The sequence below is a fragment of the Gopherus flavomarginatus genome, chromosome 1, assembly GCF_025201925.1.
Source record: "Gopherus flavomarginatus isolate rGopFla2 chromosome 1, rGopFla2.mat.asm, whole genome shotgun sequence".
NCBI lineage: Eukaryota > Metazoa > Chordata > Testudines > Testudinidae > Gopherus > Gopherus flavomarginatus.
The window spans coordinates 368,245,890-368,268,208 of record NC_066617.1 but is presented as its reverse complement, the minus strand read 5'-3'; the positions used below and the strand labels follow the sequence as shown (position 1 = coordinate 368,268,208).

The 22,319-nt window shown below is 45.0% G+C and overlaps 1 protein-coding gene across 1 annotated transcript; it reads right to left on the bottom strand.

Moving 5' to 3' along the window:
* Window positions 1-14,373: 14,373 nt before the first annotated feature.
* On the bottom strand, window positions 14,374-15,321 carry LOC127050505 (olfactory receptor 52E4-like). Its single transcript, XM_050952274.1, has one exon. It carries the CDS (start codon window positions 15,319-15,321, stop codon window positions 14,374-14,376), a length of 948 nt encoding a protein of 315 aa, XP_050808231.1.
* Between the last annotated feature and the right edge of the window lie 6,998 nt (window positions 15,322-22,319).

The following is a 22,319-nucleotide window of genomic DNA, read 5'->3' as shown; positions in this document are numbered from 1 at the left end:
CGTGTGTGCTAAAGTACAGATGTGTAAATGTTATGACTTTTGCTTTAGAAAATATTTGAGAAGTATTCCACATACTCAAACGAGGATGCACCTGAAGAAGTCGTTTTTTTTACCCACAAAAGCTTATGCCCAAATAAATCTCTTAGTCTTTAAGGTGCCACCGGACTCCTCGTTGTTTTTGTGGATACAGACTAACATGGCTACCCCTTGATACTATTCCACATATTGTTTGCAATGGGGTTGGGCAATTAATTCTTTGTTTAGTGAACAGTAGTATAATCATGTCTCCGAGAAACTGACCAGAAGCTCTTTCTAAAACTTACAGTGAGAACGTAAGATCGGCCATACCGGGTCAGGCCAAAAGTCCATCTAGCCCAGTATCCTGTCTTCCAATGATCTAACCCAATATCCTGTCTTTAATGATTGAACTCTCTGGATTCAGTCAACGCTGGTGAGGCAAAGCACTTCAGATTCTTTTGGAGAGATTCTTGGGGGCCAGAGTGTATCACTGGAAGCACTTGATAAGGGAAAGTTAATAGAGCATGGTACTGATTGAATGTTGGACTCGCTGCTCATCCTCCTATCTTATGTAATGATTCTGAAAACAGTGCTGAATATTGCCTCCAATGCGGAGTGCATCAGGGCACTGAGTACCTGTGTCTCTCACTTCTGTGCTGTCCTCCTCTTCTTCATACCAGGGACTGGCTTGTCTGTAGTACAGAGATTCGGGAATGTTCTTCTCCCTTGCTTAAGATTCTCATGGGCTACGTCTACCTGCTGATCCTGCCCATGATGAACCCAACTGTGTACAGATTGAAAAGCAAGCACCTTCATGCAAGGATAATCAGAGTACTCAAAAAGTGAAGGGTCAGTTCATCAGCTGGCTCCGCTGCTGGTCACATGAGACATGAAAAACATGGGCCATGGCGAGGGCACCTATTCCATCCTTACACCCAAGAAGACATGAACTACTAATCTAAACTCTGTAGAGAGAAGTTCAGAAAAACTTCTGAGGAGAGTTGGCAGTTTTTCAAAGGGACGCTATTAAGGACCCAAAAGCAAGCTATTCCGATGGTTAGGAAAGATAGAAAATGTGGCAAAAGACCACCTTGGCTTAACCACGAGATCTTGCGTGACCTACAAAATAAAAAGGCGTCATATAAAACATGGAAACTAGGTCAGATTACAAAGGACGAATATAGGCAAATAACACAGAAATGCAGAGGCTAGATTAGAAATGCAAAGGCACAAAATGAGCTCAAACTAGCTATGGGAATAAAGGGAAACAAGAAGACTTTTTATCAATACATTAGAAGCAAGAGGAAGACCAAGGACAGGGTAGGCCCACTGCTCAGTGAGGAGGGGGAAACAGTAACGGGAGACTTGGAAATGGCAGAGATGCTTAATGACTTCTTTGTTTCGATCTTCACTGAGAAGTCTAAAGGAATGTCTAATATAGTGAATGCTTACGGGAAGAGGGTAGGTTTAGAAGATAAAATAAAAAAAGAGCAAGTAAAAAATCACTTAGAAAAGTTAGATGCCTGCAAGTCACCAGGGCCTGATGAAATGCATCCTAGAATACTCAAGGAGTTAATAGAGGAGGTATCTGAGCCTCTAGCTATTATCTTTGGGAAATCATGGGAGACGGGGGAGATTCCAGAAGACAGGAAGTGGGCAAATATAGTGCACATCTATAAAAAGGGATATAAAAACAACCCAGGAAACTATAGACCAGTTAGTTTAACTTCTGTGCCAGGGAAGATAATGGAGCAAGTAATTAAAGAAATCATCTGCAAACACTTAGAAGGTGATAAGGTGATAGGGAATAGCCAGCATGGATTTGTAAAGAACAAATCGTGTCAAACTAATCTGATAGCATTCTTTGATAGGATAACGGGCCTTGTGGATAAGGGAGAAGCAGTGGATGTGATATACCTAGACTTTAGTAAGGCATTTGATACAGTCTCGCATGATATTCTTATAGATAAACTAGGAAAGTACAATTTAGATGGGGCTACTATAAGGTGGGTGCATAACTGGCTGGATAGCCATACTCAGAGAGTAGTTATTAATGGCTCCCAATTCTGCTGGAAAGGTATAACAAGTGGGGTTCCACAGGGGTCTGTTTTGGGACCGGCTCTGTTCAATATCTTCATCAACGATTTAGATGTTGGCATAGAGAGTACGCTTATTAAGTTTGCTGACGATACCAAACTGGGAGGGATTGCAACTGCTTTGGAGGACAGGGTCAAAATTCAAAATGATCTGGACAAATTAGAGAAATGGTCTGAGGTAAACAGGATGAAGTTCAATAAAGATAAATGCAAAGTGCTCCACTTAGGAAGGAACAATCAGTTTCACACATACAGAATGAGAAGAGACTGTCTAGGAAGGAGTATGGCAGAAAGAGATCTAGGGGTCATAGTGGACCACAAGCTTAATATGAGTCAACAGTGTGATACTGTTGCAAAGAAAGCAAATGTGACTCTGGGATGCATTAACAGTGTGTTGTAAACAAGACACGAGAAGTCATTCTTCCCCTTTACTCTGCGCTGGTTAGGCCTCAACTGGAGTATTGTGTCCAGTTCTGGGCACCGCATTTCAAGAAAGGTGTGGAGAAATTGGAGAGGGTCCAGAGAAGAGCAATAAGAATGATTAAAGGTCTTGAGAACATGACCTATGAAGGAAGGCTGAAGGAATTGGGTTTGTTTAGTTTGGAAAAGAGAAGACTGAGAGGGCACATGATAGCAGTTTTCAGGTATCTAAAAGGGTGTCATCAGGAGGAGGGAGAAAACTTGTTCACCTTAGCCTCCACTGATAGAACAAGAAGCAATGGGCTTAACCTGCAGCAAAGGAGTTTTAGGTTGGACGTTAGGAAAAAGTTCCTAACTGTCAGGGTAGTTAAACACTGGTATAGATTGCCTAGGGAAGATGTGGAATCTCCATCTCTGGAGATATTTAAGAGTAGGTTAGATAAATGTCTATTAGGGATGGTCTAGACAGTATTTGGTCCTGCCATGAGGGCAGGGGACTGCACTTGATGACCTCTCGAGGTCCCTTCCAGTCCGAGAGTCTATGAGTCTATGAGAAAGGGTCTAAGGCCTGGAGCAATGGGACAGGGCCTGGTGAGGGAGGATGGTGCACTGGGAGAAAGAGACCAAGGCAGCAGCAGAATTTACAAAGGGACTGTGTCAGTGGATAGCCAGGGGACTGGTTGCATGTTGGCCCATAAACATCTGGATCGGTGGCTGCTCTGACCTCAGAATTCCTGCCGATACTCTCAGTAAAGAGAAGGGATGTGAGTGTTGTTTACCATTACACCTGACTGTCAATGTCCCATTGTCTTTGGTTAAATATCTAGGGGCCATTGAAAAAGCTGCAGAGCTATTCTGTAGTCACAGTCCTGGCACTTCCCGAGCCCTCTGGGTGCAGCTTGATCCATGAGCACTGCATGAGCTGTGGATGGGGCTATTGAAAGGGAATGGTCACCCATCCTTCCCCTACTTCCTCAGTCAGGTGCTTGTGATTGAGTCATGTCAGACACATGATGAATGGAGGAGACACAGGAGAAGCTATTTAGGCAACTTGTCCCCATCCCCTGGCTCTGTTGATGGCTCTGAACACCACACATGTGCTGAGCCCCCTCCGCACTGAGGCAGAGCAGAGCTGTGTGTGCGAGTGAGGGTCTGACACATGGAGCCTCCGGCCCAGATTCTCTTCTCTCACCATTCATTTGTGCTGCAATGAAAATGGTTGGAAACCGTCTTCAACTCCCCCGCAGAGGCACGTCTCGCTCCAGTCCCAGCCCAGCCCGTTCAGTGTCGAGTGACCATCTTTTCAAAAGGCAAAAGTGGGATACATGCAGGAGCACCATCCCCACTGCCTCTCTACTTCCCGCTTAACACTTCAACCCCTACTCTTCCTCTTCCCACCAGGACCCCTCCCTCAGCCCCATCTCTTCACTCAACACTCAACTCCCTGTTCCTCCTCACTGGTGAAGGCTTCACACCCTATTCAGACCAGAAGTCAGAGCTGGGCCATGATGAGAGTTGCCCAGGGATCCAGAGCCACTCTGAGGAGCCTCAAACCCTCCACCTGTCCTGGGCAATTCACTGGGAGACCCAAGGGGACCCCTCAGCCTCTGTCCCCGCCCCCCAGAACTTAAAATCCAGGAAAAGTGGAGTGTCCAGGGCTGCCCAGAGTTTCCTGAGCTCTCTGAGCAGCTCTTATCACAATCTAGCTCTGACATGGCTGGGGCTGGAGCATCAGGGAAAGGGGAGCAACAAGGGGCAATGCCTTCTGGGAAGAGATGAGGTCGTGGGTGTGGCAAGCCTGAACCAACTCTGACTCCAGCAATCAGTGTGTGTGTGTGTGTGTGTGTGTGTGGCGGGGGGAAGGGAGGCCTGAGTAAAGGAGGAGGATGGGGCTCTAGGGTAGGAGAATCTGTGTGTTCCTGGGTAACACCCCTCTGGTAGATAAGGCCACACAGCTATTTGTTGATAAACTTTCAGGGACACTTACCTCTCACAATGGGCCATATAATCAATACACTTCCCTAAGCATGATCAATGGCTGCTCTTATCTGTCATCAAAGAATGTAAGGACACATGATACGCTCATGGGACCCTGGACTCCAACTTGGGAGAATAATTTTCCAGGCACGTGCACTGTGGACTTTGTTTGGGACTGTAAAATTTCATGCAAGGTGGGGAAGGTATGGAAGGACCCCTGAGACATCTCCATCTTGTGGTTATTTCCTTGGACTGGGTATCTAAATAGGAAGCTCTGAACAGGGACTGATGACCCCCAACCTGCTTGTGTAATTTTCAGAGACACTTGAGCAAGCTAGCAATTTATTTTATCATTGCTATAATCCTGATCTACGAACACTGAAAAATCACTTGTATGTATCTCATTTATTAACCATTTATATCTCTTCTTCCTTTCTTTTATTATTTAACCTTAAGTGTTTAGTTACTAATGGATTGGCAACAGTGTGATTATTGGTAAGATCTGAGTCATATATTGGCCTTTCTAAGTGGCTGATCTCTTGAGAAGGACTCTAAATGTGGTGAAATTGGTTTTCACTTGCTGCTCATCTGGGTGTCCGTTGTTTGAGTGGTGAGCCAAGGGCTGGGATGCCTAAGGAGACTGTATTTTTGGCTTCTAGTTAACCTGTGCGGTGAAACAGAAGTTTACATTTGTTACTGGTTTGGTATAATGTAATGATAGAATAAACACCAGTCTGAGATGAGTCTGACCTATTTCTCAGTGCTTTGTCCTGAATTTGGCATCCTCTTCTTTGTCACACGGAGACACAGTGTCACATGGAAACCATAGATAGGTGCTTTACAGACTATTGCTCACTGCTTCCAGGAGGTATCCCCATTTTACAGATGGGAAAACTGAGACAGAAGAAGGGGAAGTGTCTTGAGCCAGGAAGGTCGCCCATGAGTCCCTAGCCGGCAGTCCACTGGTTAGTGCCTCTCAGACCTGGCTCTTATGGTCCATGCAGCAGCACAGAGGTGTGATGTTCTCTCTCCCTTTATTTCTCTAGTGAGGGAATGTCTCCTGATTTGCATGGGCTGCACCACTTACACCAGCTGAGGATTTGGCTCAAGTCAATGAGCTAGAGACAAAGCATCGCAGAGTCCAGTGACCTGGCAGCAAAGAGTCCCAGCTCTGCCACGGATTCGCTGGGTGACCTTGTCACTGGGTGACCAGAGTCACTTCCTCACTCTGAACCACAACCTCTCCATGCATGAAATGAAGATTATAATTTTAGTATTCCTAGTGTGCTGCTACCAAGAGGCCCTAAACAAAGCTGTAGAATCACACACTGCATTGATGTGATACCCTGCAACACATCCTTGGGCTCTATGCATTGTGTATAGAGAAGTGCGCTGCTTTGCATTACATATAGAGAAATGTGCAGCCCGAGAAGTGTGCTGCTTGCTTGGAGCTAGAATACAGGATGTGACAGAGTGTCTGCCAAGACTGATCAAAACATCAGATCGCTACCTCTTCCTCCTTCTCCACGTGGGCACCAATGGCCCTGCCAGGAATTACCGAGCAGATCCCTGAAGACTACATGGCTCTGGGAAGAAGGATAAAAGAGTTTGAGGCACAAGCTGTGTTCTCATCCATTCTCCCTGTTGAGAGAAATGGCCCAGGTAGGGACCGTTGAATTCTGCAGGTGAATGTGTGGTTACACATGTGATGTCAGAAAGAAGGCTTTTGTATTCTTCAAGCATGGGATGTTGTTCTGGGAAGAGAAGCAGACAGGCTGGCTAACCTAGTGAGGAGGGCTTTAAACTAGGTTCACCAGGGGATGTGACTCAAAAAGGAGACGTGTCTCTCCCTCTCTGTCACTTCTAAGTCCCTGACCATTACAAACTAGCAGCCTGCAGCTGTGGTAACCAATGATCTAGCTTACTTGCTTCCTGATATATCTTTTCTTAAAAGTTTCTTATTTGCTTAGGGTTGGATTATTTGTTTTATTAATAAGTTTACAGATTAATATTAGAGTACATTTCCCCTGTAACACAAGGGACCTGCAGGCCACATCCTGTATGTTGAGCTAAAGCAGGTAGCAGAGATGAAAAGGTTTGGGGAAAAGTGCAGCCAGAACCTCCTGTGGAAGTTGTGGAAGTGTAGGAAGAGGGGCTGCAACCTTGCACATTCTCCGTAGGCATGCGCCAGGGTCTGCCTCATGCCACAAAATGGGCAGGCATCTGGAATGGGGGTGAACTGGGCCATGTACCTGCCTGTGCTCACTGCTCCATGAAGGACCCACCAACCAATATTCCCAGTGTGCTGTGGGACCAGGGTGCAGTACTCGCTGGCCCTCCGGGGTTCGTCACCCTGGAAGGCGGTACTAGGTCCTGCCACTTGGTATCAGGACATCTGAGGAAGTGAAATGCTTGGAGCATGAGTATGTAAAGTTGTTCCCTTGGTGGAATTCAAAAGTGAAGCAGCTGCAGGGTGCTGAGCTGGCTCGGGTTATGAAAGTGAGGGAACCAGGGGGACTCATGGGCAGGAGCCAATTCAAGAATTCCAGAGGCATTGGGGTGAGGGGTGGGTGGGGAGAACCCTATTTTAGGACCCATTCAAGGAAAACCCGAGCAATAGGCAATAAGTTGGCCCCAGCTCCTGGAGTATCTGCAGGGGGTGTCAAGGTGAAAAGCCCCAGGCAAGCTCTGAGATGAGAGACGTCATTATGCCCACTAAATGGTGGGTGAGAACTGGGCCAGTCAAATGCTGGAGGAGTGGGCCTGGGCAAGATGGAAACAAAATACATACATGCCGTCCAATCAGGAGTAGCACAACCGATCGACCTCCATCTGGACATAGGTAAAGGCGGAATACTCATCCAAGTGCTGGTCATGCAAGGAGTGATGAGCTCTCTGAGGATGCCAGCAGCAGCCTGGCTGCTTTCAATCCCTGTGCAATTCTGACCTTCAAAGATGGTATTAAAATCAGGTAATAGTGAGGATCCAAATTGCCGAGGACGGCAGACACCTGTTGATAGAAACACATCCACTCTGAGTCTGCACTGAGGGGTAGATATTGAACAGAGTCAATGTCCCCCACTCCATACAGGCCTGGAGGTGCAGCAGACGACCTGGCATGACCTCAGCAATTCCCAGCATATCAGGCTGTAGGTTGAGGGAGAACACGGGTGTCACTCAAGCAGAATTAGTGCTGAGGTGTCTATAATATACCTGGTCTCCTCAATCCAGCTGCCAACTAGTCTCAGAGGCTGTATCGATGTGTGTTTTCTGCAGGCAAATCATAGAGTACCCTACATCACAAAGAAGGAGAGCACCACAACTTCGGTGACAAGGCTTTCAGATCAGTCATTGATTGTTGCAAAGGGCTGGATGGGGATTTCCTGCTCACGAGGATCCTCCTCAGCCTTCAGAATGAAGCCAACTATCTTTTCAACATTAAACAACAGAGGCTCTAGGGTGGGTATCCACATTTGCCCGAGAGTGAAGCTAACAGGTAATGATCAAAGTGATCTCTCTCTTGCCATCCATCACTATCCTCTGACAAACGGAGGCTAGGGACAACATTCCTTACCCATCCTGGCTAATAGCTATTAATGGATTTAACTTCCATGATTTAATCTAGTTTTCTTTTAAACTCTGTTATAGTCCTAACCTTCACAGCTTCCTCAGGCAAGATTTACTGTGAATTGAGTAAAGAAGAACTTTCTTTTATTTGTTTTAAACTTACTGCCCGTTAATTTCATTGGTGGCCCCTAGTTCTTATATTATGGGAACAAATAAATAACTTTTCCTTATTCGTTTCCTTCACACCACTCATGATTTTATATACCTCTATCATATCCCCGCCTTAGTCTCCTCGTTTCCAAGCTGAAGAGTCCTAGCCTCTTTAATCTTTCCTCATATGGGACCTGTTCCAAATCTCTAATCATTTTAGTTGCCCTTCTCTGAACTTTTACTAATGCCAGTATATCTTTTTTGAGATGAGGAAACCACTTCTATACAGAGTATTCATGATGTAGGTGTACCAAGGATTTATATAAGGGCACTAAGATATTCTCCGTCTAGTTCTCTATTCCTTTTTAAATGATTCCTAACATTCTGTTTGCTTTTTTCACTGCCTCTGCACACTGTGCGGGCGTCTTCAGAGCACTGTCCATGATGACTCCAAGATCTCTTTCCTGACTCGTTGTAGCTAAGTTAGCTGCCATTATATTCTATGTATTTGGGGTTATTTTTTCCAATATGCATTACTTTACATTTAGCCACATTCAATTTAATTTGGCATTGTGTTGCCCAATCACTTAGTTTTCTGAGTTAATTTCAAAGTTTTTCACAGTCTCCTTTGGTCTTAGCCATCTTGAACAGTTTAGTATCATCTGCAAACATTGCCACCTCACTATTTACCCCTTTCTCCAGATCATTTATGAATAAATTGAATAGGATTGGTCTGAGGACTGACCCTTGGGGAACACCACTAGTTACCCCTCTCCATTCTGAGAATTTACCATTTATTCCTACCCTTTGTTCCCTGTCTTTTAACCAGTTCTCAATCCATGAAAGGATTGTCCCTCTTATCCCATGACAAGTTAATTTACATAAGAGCCTTTGTAGAGGGACCTTGTCAAAGGCTTTCTGGAAATCTAAGTACACTATGTACACTGAATTCCTCTTGTCCATAGGTTTGTTCACCCCTTCAAAGAACTCTAATAGATTAGTAAGATATGATTTCCCTTTACAGAAACCATGTTTTATTTTGCCCAACAATTTATGTTCTTATATGTGACTGACAATTTTATTTTTTAGTATAGTTTCTACTACTTTGCCCGGTACTGACGTTAGACTTACCAGTCTGTAATTGTCAGGATCACCTCTAAAGCCATCTTTAAATATTGGCTTTACTTTAGTTGTCTTCTAGTCATTGGGTACAGAAGCCGATTTAAAGGACAGGTTACAAACCATAATTAGTATTTCCAGAATTTCACATTTGAGTTCTTTCAGAACTCTTAGGTCAATGCCATCTGGTCCCAGTGGCTTGTTACTGTTACGTTTACCAATTAATTCCAAACCTCCTCTAATGACACTTCAATCTGTGACAGATTTGTCACCTATAAAGGATGGCTCAGATTTGGGAATCTCCCTAACATCCTCAGCCAGGAAGACTGAAGCAAAGAATTTATTTAGTTTCTCTGCAATGATTTGATCATCTTTAAGTGCTCTTTTAGTATCTCGATTGTCCAGGGGCCCTACTGGTTGTTTAACAGGCATCCTGCTTCTGAATTACTTAAAAAACATGTTGTTATTACCTTTTGAGTTTTTGGCTAGTTGTTCTTCAAACTCCTTGTTGGCTTTTCTTATTACTTTTTTACACTTCATTTGGCAGTGTTTATGCTCCTTTCTATTTAACTCACTAGGTTTTGACTTCCACTTTTTAAAAGATGCCTTTTTATCTCTAACTGCTTCTTCTACAAAGTTGTTAAGCCAGAGTTTCTCAACAGGGGTCCCTGCTTCTGTAGGGAAAGCCCCTGGTGGGCTGGGAGGTGAGTTTACCTGCCCCATCCGCAGGCCCAGCCAATCGCGGCTCCCGCTGGCTGTGGATCGCTGCTCCGGGCCAATGGGAGCTGCTGGAAGCGACGGCCAGTAAGTCCTTCAGCCTGCACTGCTTCCAGAAGCTGCCATTGGCCCAGAGCAGCGATCCACGGCCAGTGGGAGCCACGATTGGCCAGAGCTCTGGACGGGGCAGGTAAACACACTGGCCGAGCCCGCCAGGGGCTTTCCCTACAGAAGCAGAGACCCCTGTTTGAGAAACTCTGTGTTAAGCCACAGTGGCTCTTTTTTAGTTCTTTTTTTGTGTTTTTAGTTTAGGGGTATGTATTTAAGTTGGGCCTCTATTATGATGTCTTTGTATTGAGTCCATGGAGCTTGCAGGGATTTCACTTTAGTCACTGTACCTTTTAATTTCTGTTTAACTAACCTCCTCATTTTTGCATACTTCCCCTTTTTGAAATTAAATGTCACAGTGTTGGGCTGTTGAGGTGTTCTTCCCCCCACAGGAATGTTAAATGTTGCTATGTTATGGTCACTTTTTCTAAGCAGTCCCGTCACAGTTACCTCTTGGACCAGCTCCTGCGCTCCACTCAGGACTAAATCCAGGGTTGCCTCTCCCCTTGCGGGTTCCCGTACCAGCTGCTCCAAGAAGCAGTCATTTAAAGTATCGATAAATTTTATCTCTGCATTTTGTCCCGAGGTGACATGCATCCAGTCAATCTGAGGATAATTGAAATCCCCCACTATAACTAGGTTCTTAATTTTGATAGTCTCTCTAATTTCCCTTAGCATTTCATCATCACTAGCACTGTCCTGGTCAGGCGGTCGATAATAAATCCCTAATGTTATGTTCTTATTAGAGCCTGGAATTTCTATCCATAGAGATTCTATGGAATTTGTGGATCCATTTAAGATTTTTACTTCATTTGATTCTATATTTTCTTTCACATATAGTGCCACTCCTGCCCCTGCACAACCTGTTTTGTCCTTCCGATATATTTTGTACCCCAGAATGATTGCGTCCCATTGATTGTCCTCAATCCACCAGGTTTCTGTGATACCTATTATAGCAATATCCTCCTTTATCACAAGGCACCCTAGTTCATCCATCTTATTATTTAGACTTCTAGCATTTGTATACAAGCACTGGAAAAACTTGTCCCTGTTTATTTGTCTGCCCTTCTTTTTTATGCGACTGTTTATCATCTGATCTGGCCCATAGTTTATCCTCTTTAATCCTCTCCTGCTGACTAGAACCTACACAATCTCTGTGAATAGACTCTCCTCTAAGAGAAGTCTCTTTCCGATCCATGTGCTTCTCTGCAGCAATCGGCTTTCCCCCATCTCTTAGCTTAAAAACAGCTCTGCAACCTTTTTAATGTTAAGTGCCAGCAGCCTGGATCCACTTTAGTTTAGGTGAAGCCCATCCTTCCTGTACAGGCTCCCCCATCTCAAAAGTTTACCCAGTTCCTAATAAATCTAAAGCCCTCCTCTCTACACCATCCCCCTCCACTCCTCCAAAACAGCCCTCGTGGCCCAGAAGGTGAGATGGACGTCTCCCCAATGTTTGAAAGGGATCCCACCCTACCCTTGAAATCGCATATGTCCACCAGAAAATGGTGAAGTTCATCCTACAGAACAGTGTGGGACGATGTCGTGGACCTATGATGATCCTCTGGTGGGGCCCTGTTATGATCCTATAGCCCACAGAAATGAGCATAGAGGGAGCAGACCACCAGTGCAGAGACTATATCAGTGGTGCCATGAACCTGCCTAAATCTCCAGAACGGGTGAGGGAGAGGAGGGAAGTGAGCAGCCCCTAAAGGGTCAGAGAGGGGACACAAAAAAACCCGCCCCCTGAGGTTCGTCTAAGGACAGGGGAAATGAGACAACCCCTGGCTGGAAGCAGTATGGAAGATAGAGGGGACAGAAATGAGTAGGGCTTCTCTCCTATCCTCCTCCTCCACGCTGTGGCAGTGGTTAGGGCTCAGGGAAGCCAGAACTGACAGATTCTTCTACCGTTCCAGCCGGGGCAGCCTGGGCTCTTCCCCTCCTCTGGCAGCTCCTACTGGGGCTGGAGGCTTGAACTCCTGCCAGATGAATCTGAGACAGCCCAGACTCAGGACATCTGACCCCTTCTGCTTCACATGAAACATAGGCTGATTGCCATGTTCTGTTCATTCCCTCTGAAGCACCTGGCACAGGGCACTGTCAGAAGACAGGCTGCTGGGCTGCCTGGACCATTGGTTTTACCCGGAATGGCCATTCTGTATTTCTCATTTAGACCCCAGATGTTTCTGTCTCCTGCTGCAACCCACTATACCCCACCCCACTCCCAGAACTCAGATAGATCCCAGATATGATAGAATCACAGAATATCAAGGCTGGAAGGGACCACAGGAGGTATCTAGTCCAACCCCCTGCTCAAAGCAGAACCAATCCCCCACTAAATCATCCCAGCCAGGGCTTTGTCAGCCAGGAGTCCTGATGGGGTCTCTCTCTCCACAGAGTTAGTAACAAATTAAGAATAAACATTAAAATTTAACACTAACTTGTTTCCCTTAAGTGACTTAAGGGGATAGAGAAAAAGACAGAGAATATATTATTGCCTCTGTATAAATCCATGGTACGCCCACATCTCGAATACCGTGTATAGATGTGGTCTCCTCACCTCAAAAAGATATTCTAGCACTAGAAAAGGTTCAGAGAAGGGCAACTAAAATGATTAGGGGTTTGGAATGGGTCCCATATGAGGAAAGATGAAAGAGGCTAGGACTCTTCGGCTTGGAAAAGAGGAGACTAAGGGGGGATATGATAGAGGTATATAAAATTATGAGTGATGTGGAGAAAGTGGATAAGGAAACATTATTTACTTGTTCCCATAATACAAGAACTAGGGGCCACCAAATGAAATTAATAGGCAGCAGCTTTAAACCAAATGAAAGGAAGTTCTTCTTCACACAGCGCACAGTCAGCGTGTGGAACTCTTTGGCCGAGGAGGTTGTGAAAGCTGGGACTCTACCAGCGTTTAAAAGAGAACTAGATAAATTCATGGTGGTTAAGTCCATTAATGTCTATTAGCCAGGATGGGTAAGAAATGGTGTCTCTAGCCTCTGTTTGTCAGAGAGTGGAGATGGATGGCAGGAGAGAGGTCACCTGATCATTACTGTTACCTCTGTTTCCCTAAAAACCAACCCAGGGTCACACTCGTAGTTAGTTTTATTACAATGCCGCTGTTAGATCAGATAGAAAAGAGATGGAGCTTATTCAGACATGCACACATTCGTACCCTCATGCACCCACACACTTACACAGGCGGAGAGTTACTGGAGACAGCATGGAGGCTGACAAGCTGAAGTGCGCTAGATCTAGGGTGTGTCTGCCTGCGCTCACGAATCCAGGCTGCTGAGCAGGTCAAGGAGCAGCAGCTGCTTGTGTCCATGGCTGCTTCCTTTTGCTGGAACATACACTGAGTTTCCCTTCTGTGTCCATCACCGAGAAGCATTCCCAGATGAGTTCTTCTTTTCTTTACAGCATTTTGTGATTTCCTTCTCAGGGCAGATTATATCAGACACACCTGGCTCCTGTCTCTGGGCTCCTTTCTCCTTGCAGTTCCTCTCCTCCCAGATGGGATATTACAAAGCTAGTAAGTTCATACAAGTAGTAACTTGAAAAGGTTACAGAGCTTGCAAAGGTTACAAAACTTAAAAGGCTCTGTTAACAATAACTGAAGTTACAAGTCTGAAAAAGGTTGCAGAACTTAATGATACAAGTTACAGATCTTACAATTGCATTTGAGCAGAGGCTTTACATAACAATTACCTGTTAGGTTCACTCACTCTGGGGCACCTGGCATTGGCCACTGTAAGTAGACAGGATTCTGGGCTAGATGGACCTTTGATCTGACCCATTATGTCCGTTCTTATGTTCTTCTGACTTGCCATAAGATATGAGAACATATTGGTTTTAGAGATGACTGGACCACAGCTGACAAGGAGAGGGGAAGAGAGGAACAAGAGATGGGGTAGGGCCTTGGGGAGAAGACATGCAGCAGTGTTCAGGATTGACAGAAGAGCTGAGGCAAGATTGCAATTTCAGGGATCCATCTACCAGCAATTAGAAAGGTGGCCACCCAGTGTATTGTACATAGACTGATTCCCCAGTTCATCACATTGACACAGCAAGTAGGGACAGGACAGGGTTTAATGTCTCTCTATCTGTCCAGGAAGTGATTCAGGGAAGAGGACCCAGCATCATGGACCAGCCAGCTCTGCACAGAGCTCAATCTGAGAGCCAGAGCACAGGGAGAAAACATTTAGGTCTCTTTATGGATAAAGAGCTGGAGCAGCCTGCCCCAGATCTGTTCGGTCCTCAGACCGTAAATGATGGGGTGTAGCACAGGAGGCACAATGTGGTACACACCACTAATGAGAACGAGGAAATGCAGTGGCATATTTTGGCCAAATCGGAACATGAGGGAGGAGAATACATCTGTGATGTACAAAGCTGAGATGGCACAAAGATGAGAGATACAGGTCCCAAAAGTTTTGAGCCAGGCATCCTTTGTGGGGAGGCGGAAGATGACCCGGAGGATCTGAATATAGGACACGGCGATAAAACATCCATCCATTCCAATCACAAAGAGAAGATCAAACAGGCCATAGTAACTACTAATGCGGATGTCAGCGCAGGCCAGTTTCACCACTGCAATATGCTGACAATAAAAGTGTGGGATGACGTTGGTTCTGCAATATGGCAACCGCCTCGCCAGGAAGGGATAGGGCAATGCGAGTATGCCACTACGCAGCACCACGCTCAGGCCTATCTTGGCCACAACAGAGTTTGTCAGGGTCGTGGAATGTCTCAGAGGATTGCAGATGGCCACGTAGCGATCAAAAGCCATGGCCACGAGGATTCCAGACCCCATCCCTGAGAAGCACTGAACGAAGTACATCTGGGTGAGGCAGGCACTGAAACTGATCTCCCTGGAATTGAACCAGAAGATGCTCAGCATTTTTGGTAGGGTGAATGCGGACATGACCAGGTCGATGACAGCCAGCATGCAGAGGAAATAGAACATGGGCACATGGAGGCTAGGCTCCCTCTTCACAATGAACAGGATGGTGAAGTTCCCCAATACGGCTATGGCGTACATAGCACAGAAGGGAATGGAGATCCAGATATGGGCTGCCTCTAGGCCAGGAATGCCAAGTAGGATGAAGGTGGAGGGGTTGGTGAAGTCGGTTTTGTTAGATTCTGGCATGGCGTAGGGGAAATTGTGTCCAACTTTGAGGCATAAGGGTGTCACCTGCATTTGCCATACATTCCCCTGACTTTCTGTGTATTCCCAGTAGATGGTCACAGTAGAAATGCCTGCATGGAGAGACAAAGTTAATATGAGACACTGCATACAGTAGTGGAGGCTGTTCTCATGGGAGAAGCAGATTGATCGCTCTTCACACACTGAAAAATGACATTTTCATTATTCAGAGAGAATAACTGTGAACAATGACCCTACTAAATACAATTCCATATTTGTACGGTGCTCCCTGCATTAATAATTCCTACACTTTGTGGTGGGGGAACCTTCAGAGGCACCAGCAGGAAACACAGTGTGGTTAGTGGTTATCCATCATTGCTTCTTAATGCAATGAGAGCCTGGATAGGGAGTCCATACTGAAGGGAGTTCCCCATTCAACCAGTTGCTTGAAATCAGAGAGGGGGGGAAAACAACCTTTTAGGAAGACATGTGCTGGGAGAAACATCCCAGCTAGAACATCCCTCAGGGGAAGGACCTGGGCCCCAGTGATAGCAGCTCAAGAGAAACACCTGCTCATTCGCAGCAGTGGACAAAATAAAAAAAAATGTTCAGATCCTCAAGATATGGGATGAAGCATAAAATGTTCAGGAATGTGCTGAGGTTTAGTCACCCAGTCTCTATTAAGGATAGAAAAGTCTGGGACACTTTAGTTCATACAAGGGACAAAGAGGAGAGCATATGATATAGGAGAGGAAAATAGAAAAGGAAACTGATTTATGTTCAAATGGACAGTTCCCTACCAGTACTGTCGATAGACACTTAGTGCTCCAAGGGGACTAATTCCCTAAAGATGAAGAAAATTGTCAGCAAAACTGATTGGGAGGAAAAATTTAGACAGAAAAATATGAATGAATATTGGTAATTCTTTGATAACATTTTATTAGATATGAGAAAAATCACAATTCCAGAGTCAACAAAGTGAACAACTTTTGGTAAAGTGAAGGCAACAATTAGAGGGAGGGAAGCAATATGTAAGAAAAAGGAAAAAAGGAAAATAGCTGGCCAGCAATAGAAATCAGAAGTTATGAAAATTGATAAGGAACGTTAAGACATCAGGGAAAACTCCATGTTTGCAGGGCTATGGATCACAAAAAGGAGTTTGTTAAGTATACTGAGAACAAGAGAAATCCTCGAAAGGGTTTATGTCAATTCCTGTGTTAAATGTAAAATATTGAAATATGAAAGGATAGGGGGTTTTTTATATGTAAAAAGATTGACAAGGTTAAGAAACAATGGAAAAATGGGTATAAGATTAGGTAAAAAAAAGTCTAGAAATGTAAGTAATGCCAGTCGCTAGCAGGGTTTATGCAGAACAGATCTTGTTGAAGAAACCTGTTTTCATCCTTTCATGAGAGTGCACATTGGTGGATGAAGGGAACACATTTGGGGGATCAAGCGAACAGCCCTGATTGAACAAACCTTGATTTCTCAGAGGCCTTTGATTTAATAGTGGAAAATACTGAGCTGGTGAGTTGGCGCAGGGAAAGGATTTAACCTCTGCACGTGGGATTGGGGGAATAAACTGCATCCAGTTCTGGGGCCCACATTTGAAAAAAGATGTTGAAAACTTGGAGAAGGTGCAGAAAAGAGCCACAAAAATGATTGGAAGATAGAGAAAATGATGGATTGTTATACTTGAAGGTATAGATCTCTTAACTTATCAAAAAGATTATCAAGCAGAGACTTTCATGGGGAGAAAATCATGGGTAATAACAGGCTCTGTAATCACCAGATAAAGGCTGAGCGAGACCAAAGGGCTGGAAGCTGAAGCCAGGTAAATTCCAGCTTGAAATTAGGGGCAAATATTTAGCACTGATAGTGATTAACCATTGGGATGCACTGAGAAGGGAAGTGTTGGATTCTCCAATTCCCCATGTTGGCAGATCCAGACTGGATGTTGTTTTTTGGAAAATCTCCTTGAAGGGTTGTTTACACTTAAAATGGAACAGTCATGCTGCCATAATGCTTCAATATAGACATTACTTACACAGATGGAAGGGTTCTCCCCTCAGCACAGGTAATCCTGGAGAGGTGGTAGCTAGGTCGATGGAAGAATTCATCTCATGTTGTCTACAGCACACAGATTATCCAGTAAGTTCTTGGAATGTATTGGAGAGATTTTTTTGTTCCAGGTGCTGGAGAAACCTACTTGGAGAGAGGTTGTTCTAGACTTGATTTTGACATATAAGGAGGAACTGTTTGAGAATTTGAAAGTGGAAGGCAACTTGGGGGAAAGTGATCATGAAAGGAGAAGACTGAGTGGGAAATAATAACAGTTTTCAAATACCTAAAAAGTTTTTACAAAGAGGGAGAAAAAGTGTCCACCTTAACCTCTGAGAGAAGACAAGAAGCAGTGGACTTAAATTGCAGCAAGGGAGGTTTAGGTTGGACATTAGGAAAAATGTTTCAAAAAATGCAAATGAAACGTTGGGTTATATTAGCAGAAGTCGGTGTGGGTTTGGTCTCAGCTGGAGTTATGTGTCTAATTAAAAGAAAGGATGTAGAGAACCTGGAAAGGATCCACAGGCAAGTAACAAATGTTACATAAGGGATGGAATGCAAGCTGTGTGAGCAAGCCAAAGGAACCAGTATGTTTATTTGGAAAAAGAGGAGATTAATGGGGGACATCATAGTGGTCTTCAAATACTAGAAAGTCTGCCATGAAAAGGTGGAGGAAAGTTATTCTGTCTTACCACAGAGGGACAGGACAAGAGGCAATGGGTTACAATTCCAGCCTAGCAGATTTAAATTAAATTTCAGGAAAATCTTCCTAACTTTAAGTACAGGAGGCCAATGGAACAGACTCCCAGGGAAGTCATGGAAGCTCCTTCTGTGGAGGTTTTCCAAAGTTGTGTGATTGGCCATCAGTCTTAGATGACTAACACAACACCAATCCTGTATCTTGTCGGGGGATAGACTAGCTGTCCTTTGCGATCCCTTATAACTCTAATCCTAGTGTAGACCTGGCCTTAGTCACACACACGTCTTTCGGCTCAATTCAGATGTAACTGAGTGAAATTTAATGGGCCTGTGTTTTACAGGTGGTCAGACTGGATTGTCAACTGGTCTCTTCTAATATTAAACCCTATGGATCTATTGATAAAGAAAGTAGATCAGGCATTTATATTTAATATGTTTCATAACATGAACAAGGGAACATTTAGTTAAATTGAAAGTCTGAACATATAACATTGAGAAAAGAAAATTGCCACCATAATTCCTATTTGGTCTGTAGAACTCTTTGCTACCAACATTATTGGAGCGAAGAGCATAGAAGAATGGGATTCACAAATGGATTGGCCTTTATAGGTGGTGCTGGTGGCATAACCTGTAGTTAAGGCTGTCTGACACCTTCCATTAGAAGACCTCATTTCCAGTTGCTTATAAATTTGCCAAATTTTTGGAGTTTGTTCTGAAATATCACACTTTGGGTGTCTACTTCAAGAAATTTTCTTTTTTTTCATTTCAGGCGTAATATTTCAGCAGACTTCTTGAATGAAGCTAGGAGAAATATGTGTTATTCATATTGAAAAATTTTCATTATTGTTCTAGTGAGGAGCCCTAGCACCGCCAAGATTTGCAGCAGATAAAAGTCAGGTAACAGCCCCTGTCCCTCTGCCACATTAATAGACAGAATCATGAAATGCAAGTGGAGGGGGTGACAGTGTCTGTGCATTAACACATAGTTGGCTCTGACATCTGTACTCAGTTCTTGCTCCAAGGGGAGTTTTGCCTCCCTAAGGCCTGAGCAAAGTACGAGCCGTGGTCTCAGAATTTGGCCTTGTATTGCACATCTACTAACATCTTTCATCCTGAAGGATTCACTGTGCCACTGAAATGCACCACCTTGGGGCTGGAGTCCGTCAGGGAGGATGAACAGGGGTGCACAAAAAAGAGTGACTTTTTGGCCAGTGATTCTTTAGCAAATTGATCATTTATGGCAGAGGCCCTGGGCTGTTCCATGGTTCCATGGTTGTGCAGAGTGGAAAGGATCATAGACTTACCCTCTATCACACTACACCCACCTTGCAGAAGGATTGTTGGTTGCTCAGTAAGAGATGGGTACCTGTGAATTACGAGATGGAAATGTCCTCCCTGGGAATCCCCCTCAGTTATCTGTGACCAACATCTCTCTAAATCCAGCATCTGCAGCAGCATCCGATGCCGAGAGCCAACACACAGTCTGCACAGTTTATAATATAGCTCTTTGTAATCCCAGGGGGGGTTGATCAGACTCTAGAGGACAAGGGAGCATCTGAATGTAAACAGACTGTGGACAAGCCTGTCTCTCCTTCTGTGCTAATTATCCAGCTTTAGAAGTAAACAGCAATTAAGGAACTTTCCCAAAGGGAGTTGAGAACTCCTGGGCTCTGTGCTGAGTCAGAGAGGAATTGGCTGCTCTGTACGTTTGTGTGCATATATTTAAAATTTATAGTTGATGAGTAAAAAAAACTAGGGATAATGGTCAACTCTCCAGAGGATCTGATGTCCTGTAAACTCTCAGGATAGATGGGTAGATAGTAGACAGAGAGATCTGGAGAAAGTTGACTAAGAAGAGACACAAGCACTTACAGCAGCACAGAATCCTGTGGCACCTCATAGACTAACAGACGTTTTGGCGCTCATGCTCCAAAACGTCTGTTAGTCTATGAGGTGCCACAGGATTCTTTGCTGCTTTTACAGATCCAGACTAGCACGGCTACCCCTCTGACACAAGCACTTACAGCAAACACATGGGGCTGTCGCTAAGGGATCGGAGATCAGTACTTCTCATCAGTAACTATCATTACACTGTGCAGCACCTTTCACTGACGAACCTTCAAAAACCTGGCAAAGGAAAGTCACTATGAACCATCCCCATTTCACTGATCAGTAAACTGAGGCACAGGGAGACGTGACTTGTCCAAGGTCACACAGACACGGGCTAAGAGAATCCAAGTGTCCTGACTTCCCCTCCACAACCAGGGTCTCTCTCTCAGTAAGTGACCACATGGCAGCAGGGAAATGGCCTTACGGTCTTGCAGGGCCTGTTCACTGGGATGGGGTGAAAGGAATTCCATGGATTGCAGCATGGGGCTCGGGGCCGCCGAACCCTCTGGCAAACCAGTCTGGCCCCTCTCGCACTGTCAGGTATTAGAGCAGTAGCTGTGCTAGTCTGGATCTGTAAAAGCAGCAGAGACTCCTGTGGCACCTTACAGACCAGGGGTTGGCAGCCTTTCAGCAGTGGTGTGCCGAGCCTTCACATACACACTCTAATTTAAGGCTTCACGGGCCGGTAATACATTGGAATGTTTTTTAAAAGGTCTCTCTATAAGTCTATACTATATAACCAAACTACTGCCAGCTGGGGTCTCAGCCCACTGCCAGCCTGGGGTTCCTTCCCCCAGGCCAGCAGCGCGTACTGAGTGAGGCTGCGGCAGGGGGGACCCTGGCTGGCAAGGGGCCAGCAGCAGGAACCCCAGAGCGGCGGCAGGCTGACCACCACTGATCTGGGGTTTCCACCACCAGCTCCTTGCCAGCTGGGGTCTCAGCCCGCTGCCGACCTAGGGTTCCTTCCCCCAGGCCAGCAGCTGGCACTGAGTGGGTCCAGCGGCAGGATGGCAGGAGCTGGCGGTGGAAAACACAGAGCTCAGCCTGCCCCACGTGCCATGAAAAACGGGCTCGCACGTCACCTTCGGCACGCGTATCGTAGGTTGCCGACCCCTGTTATAGACTAACAGGCGTATTGGAGCATGAGCTTTCATGGGTGAATGTACATGCATCCGACGAAGTGGGTATTCACCCACAAAAGCTCATGGTTCAAGACATCTGTTAGTCTATAAGGTGCCACAGGACTCTTTGCTGCTCTCACACTGTGAGGCTGTGACAAGCTGTAAACATCTGCAGGTCTTGCAGTTACACAGCCACACATAGACAAGGACACATCCAGCTGCAGTTACATGAATGATTTCACTAGTCAGCCATGAAACTACAATAGAGAGGCTCCAACCAGTTCCCCAGCCTAGGACCCAAGAGCTGTACCATCTTGCCCTGGCCAAAAGCCTGTCCAGTATAAGTTTCTTTCCCAGACTGCCCCTCCCTCAATGTGGAGAGGACAATACACCAGCCTGAGCAGATTTCCCTTTTACATTTCAAACAACATCCTGTATTGAGGAAAACAATATAAACCAGATTTATTAGTTAAAGAAAGATCAATTGTTTAAGTGATTGTAAGTAATAATGTAAAGAACAAAGCTGAAATCTGGGAAATAAACAACATCACACACTACGTTCTCTACACTAGACAGGCTTTGAATCAATGTGTCACACTGATGGTACAAACAATCCACCAATTTTCCACACACAGGCTAGAAATCCCTTCAGCTTGGGACCACATCCTCAGTTTAATCCCAGGTTCTAACGTCCTTTCGTGTTGAGTTGTTTGTGGAGTGAGGGGAAGTGATGATGTTGCTTCCACATTTTATAGCTTCTGACAGGTAGAGGGCGTGTCATTATTCCAAGCAAAAGTCCCCAGCACAATTAACGGAAAAGTACAGGCACCAGATGGAGTCCAGAGTCACAGGAGCTGGTCACATGCCCTTCCATGCTTTCAGAACATTATGTACAAAAATAACATATGCATTCTAATAGGTTAATCATATTCATCAAATCATAATTTTCCACTGATGTCTTACATGACATATTTTATATGCATTGTAAAAATCACATCATAATCATATCACCATGGTAAATATGAGTCTGCCAGGGTGTTGCTTTGGGGAACAGAGAATCACACCTCACTCCTGAGTTCACTGCAGGAGTGTTAGTCACTGACTGATGCAGAAGCAGTGTGCTCAAGGCTCCCTTTACCCTTTGATCATAAAACTCCCAAGTGTTGCAAACATTGTTATTCACAGGTGGTCTTGCAAATGTCTGTGTACCTTTCAACACTTTATAGATCA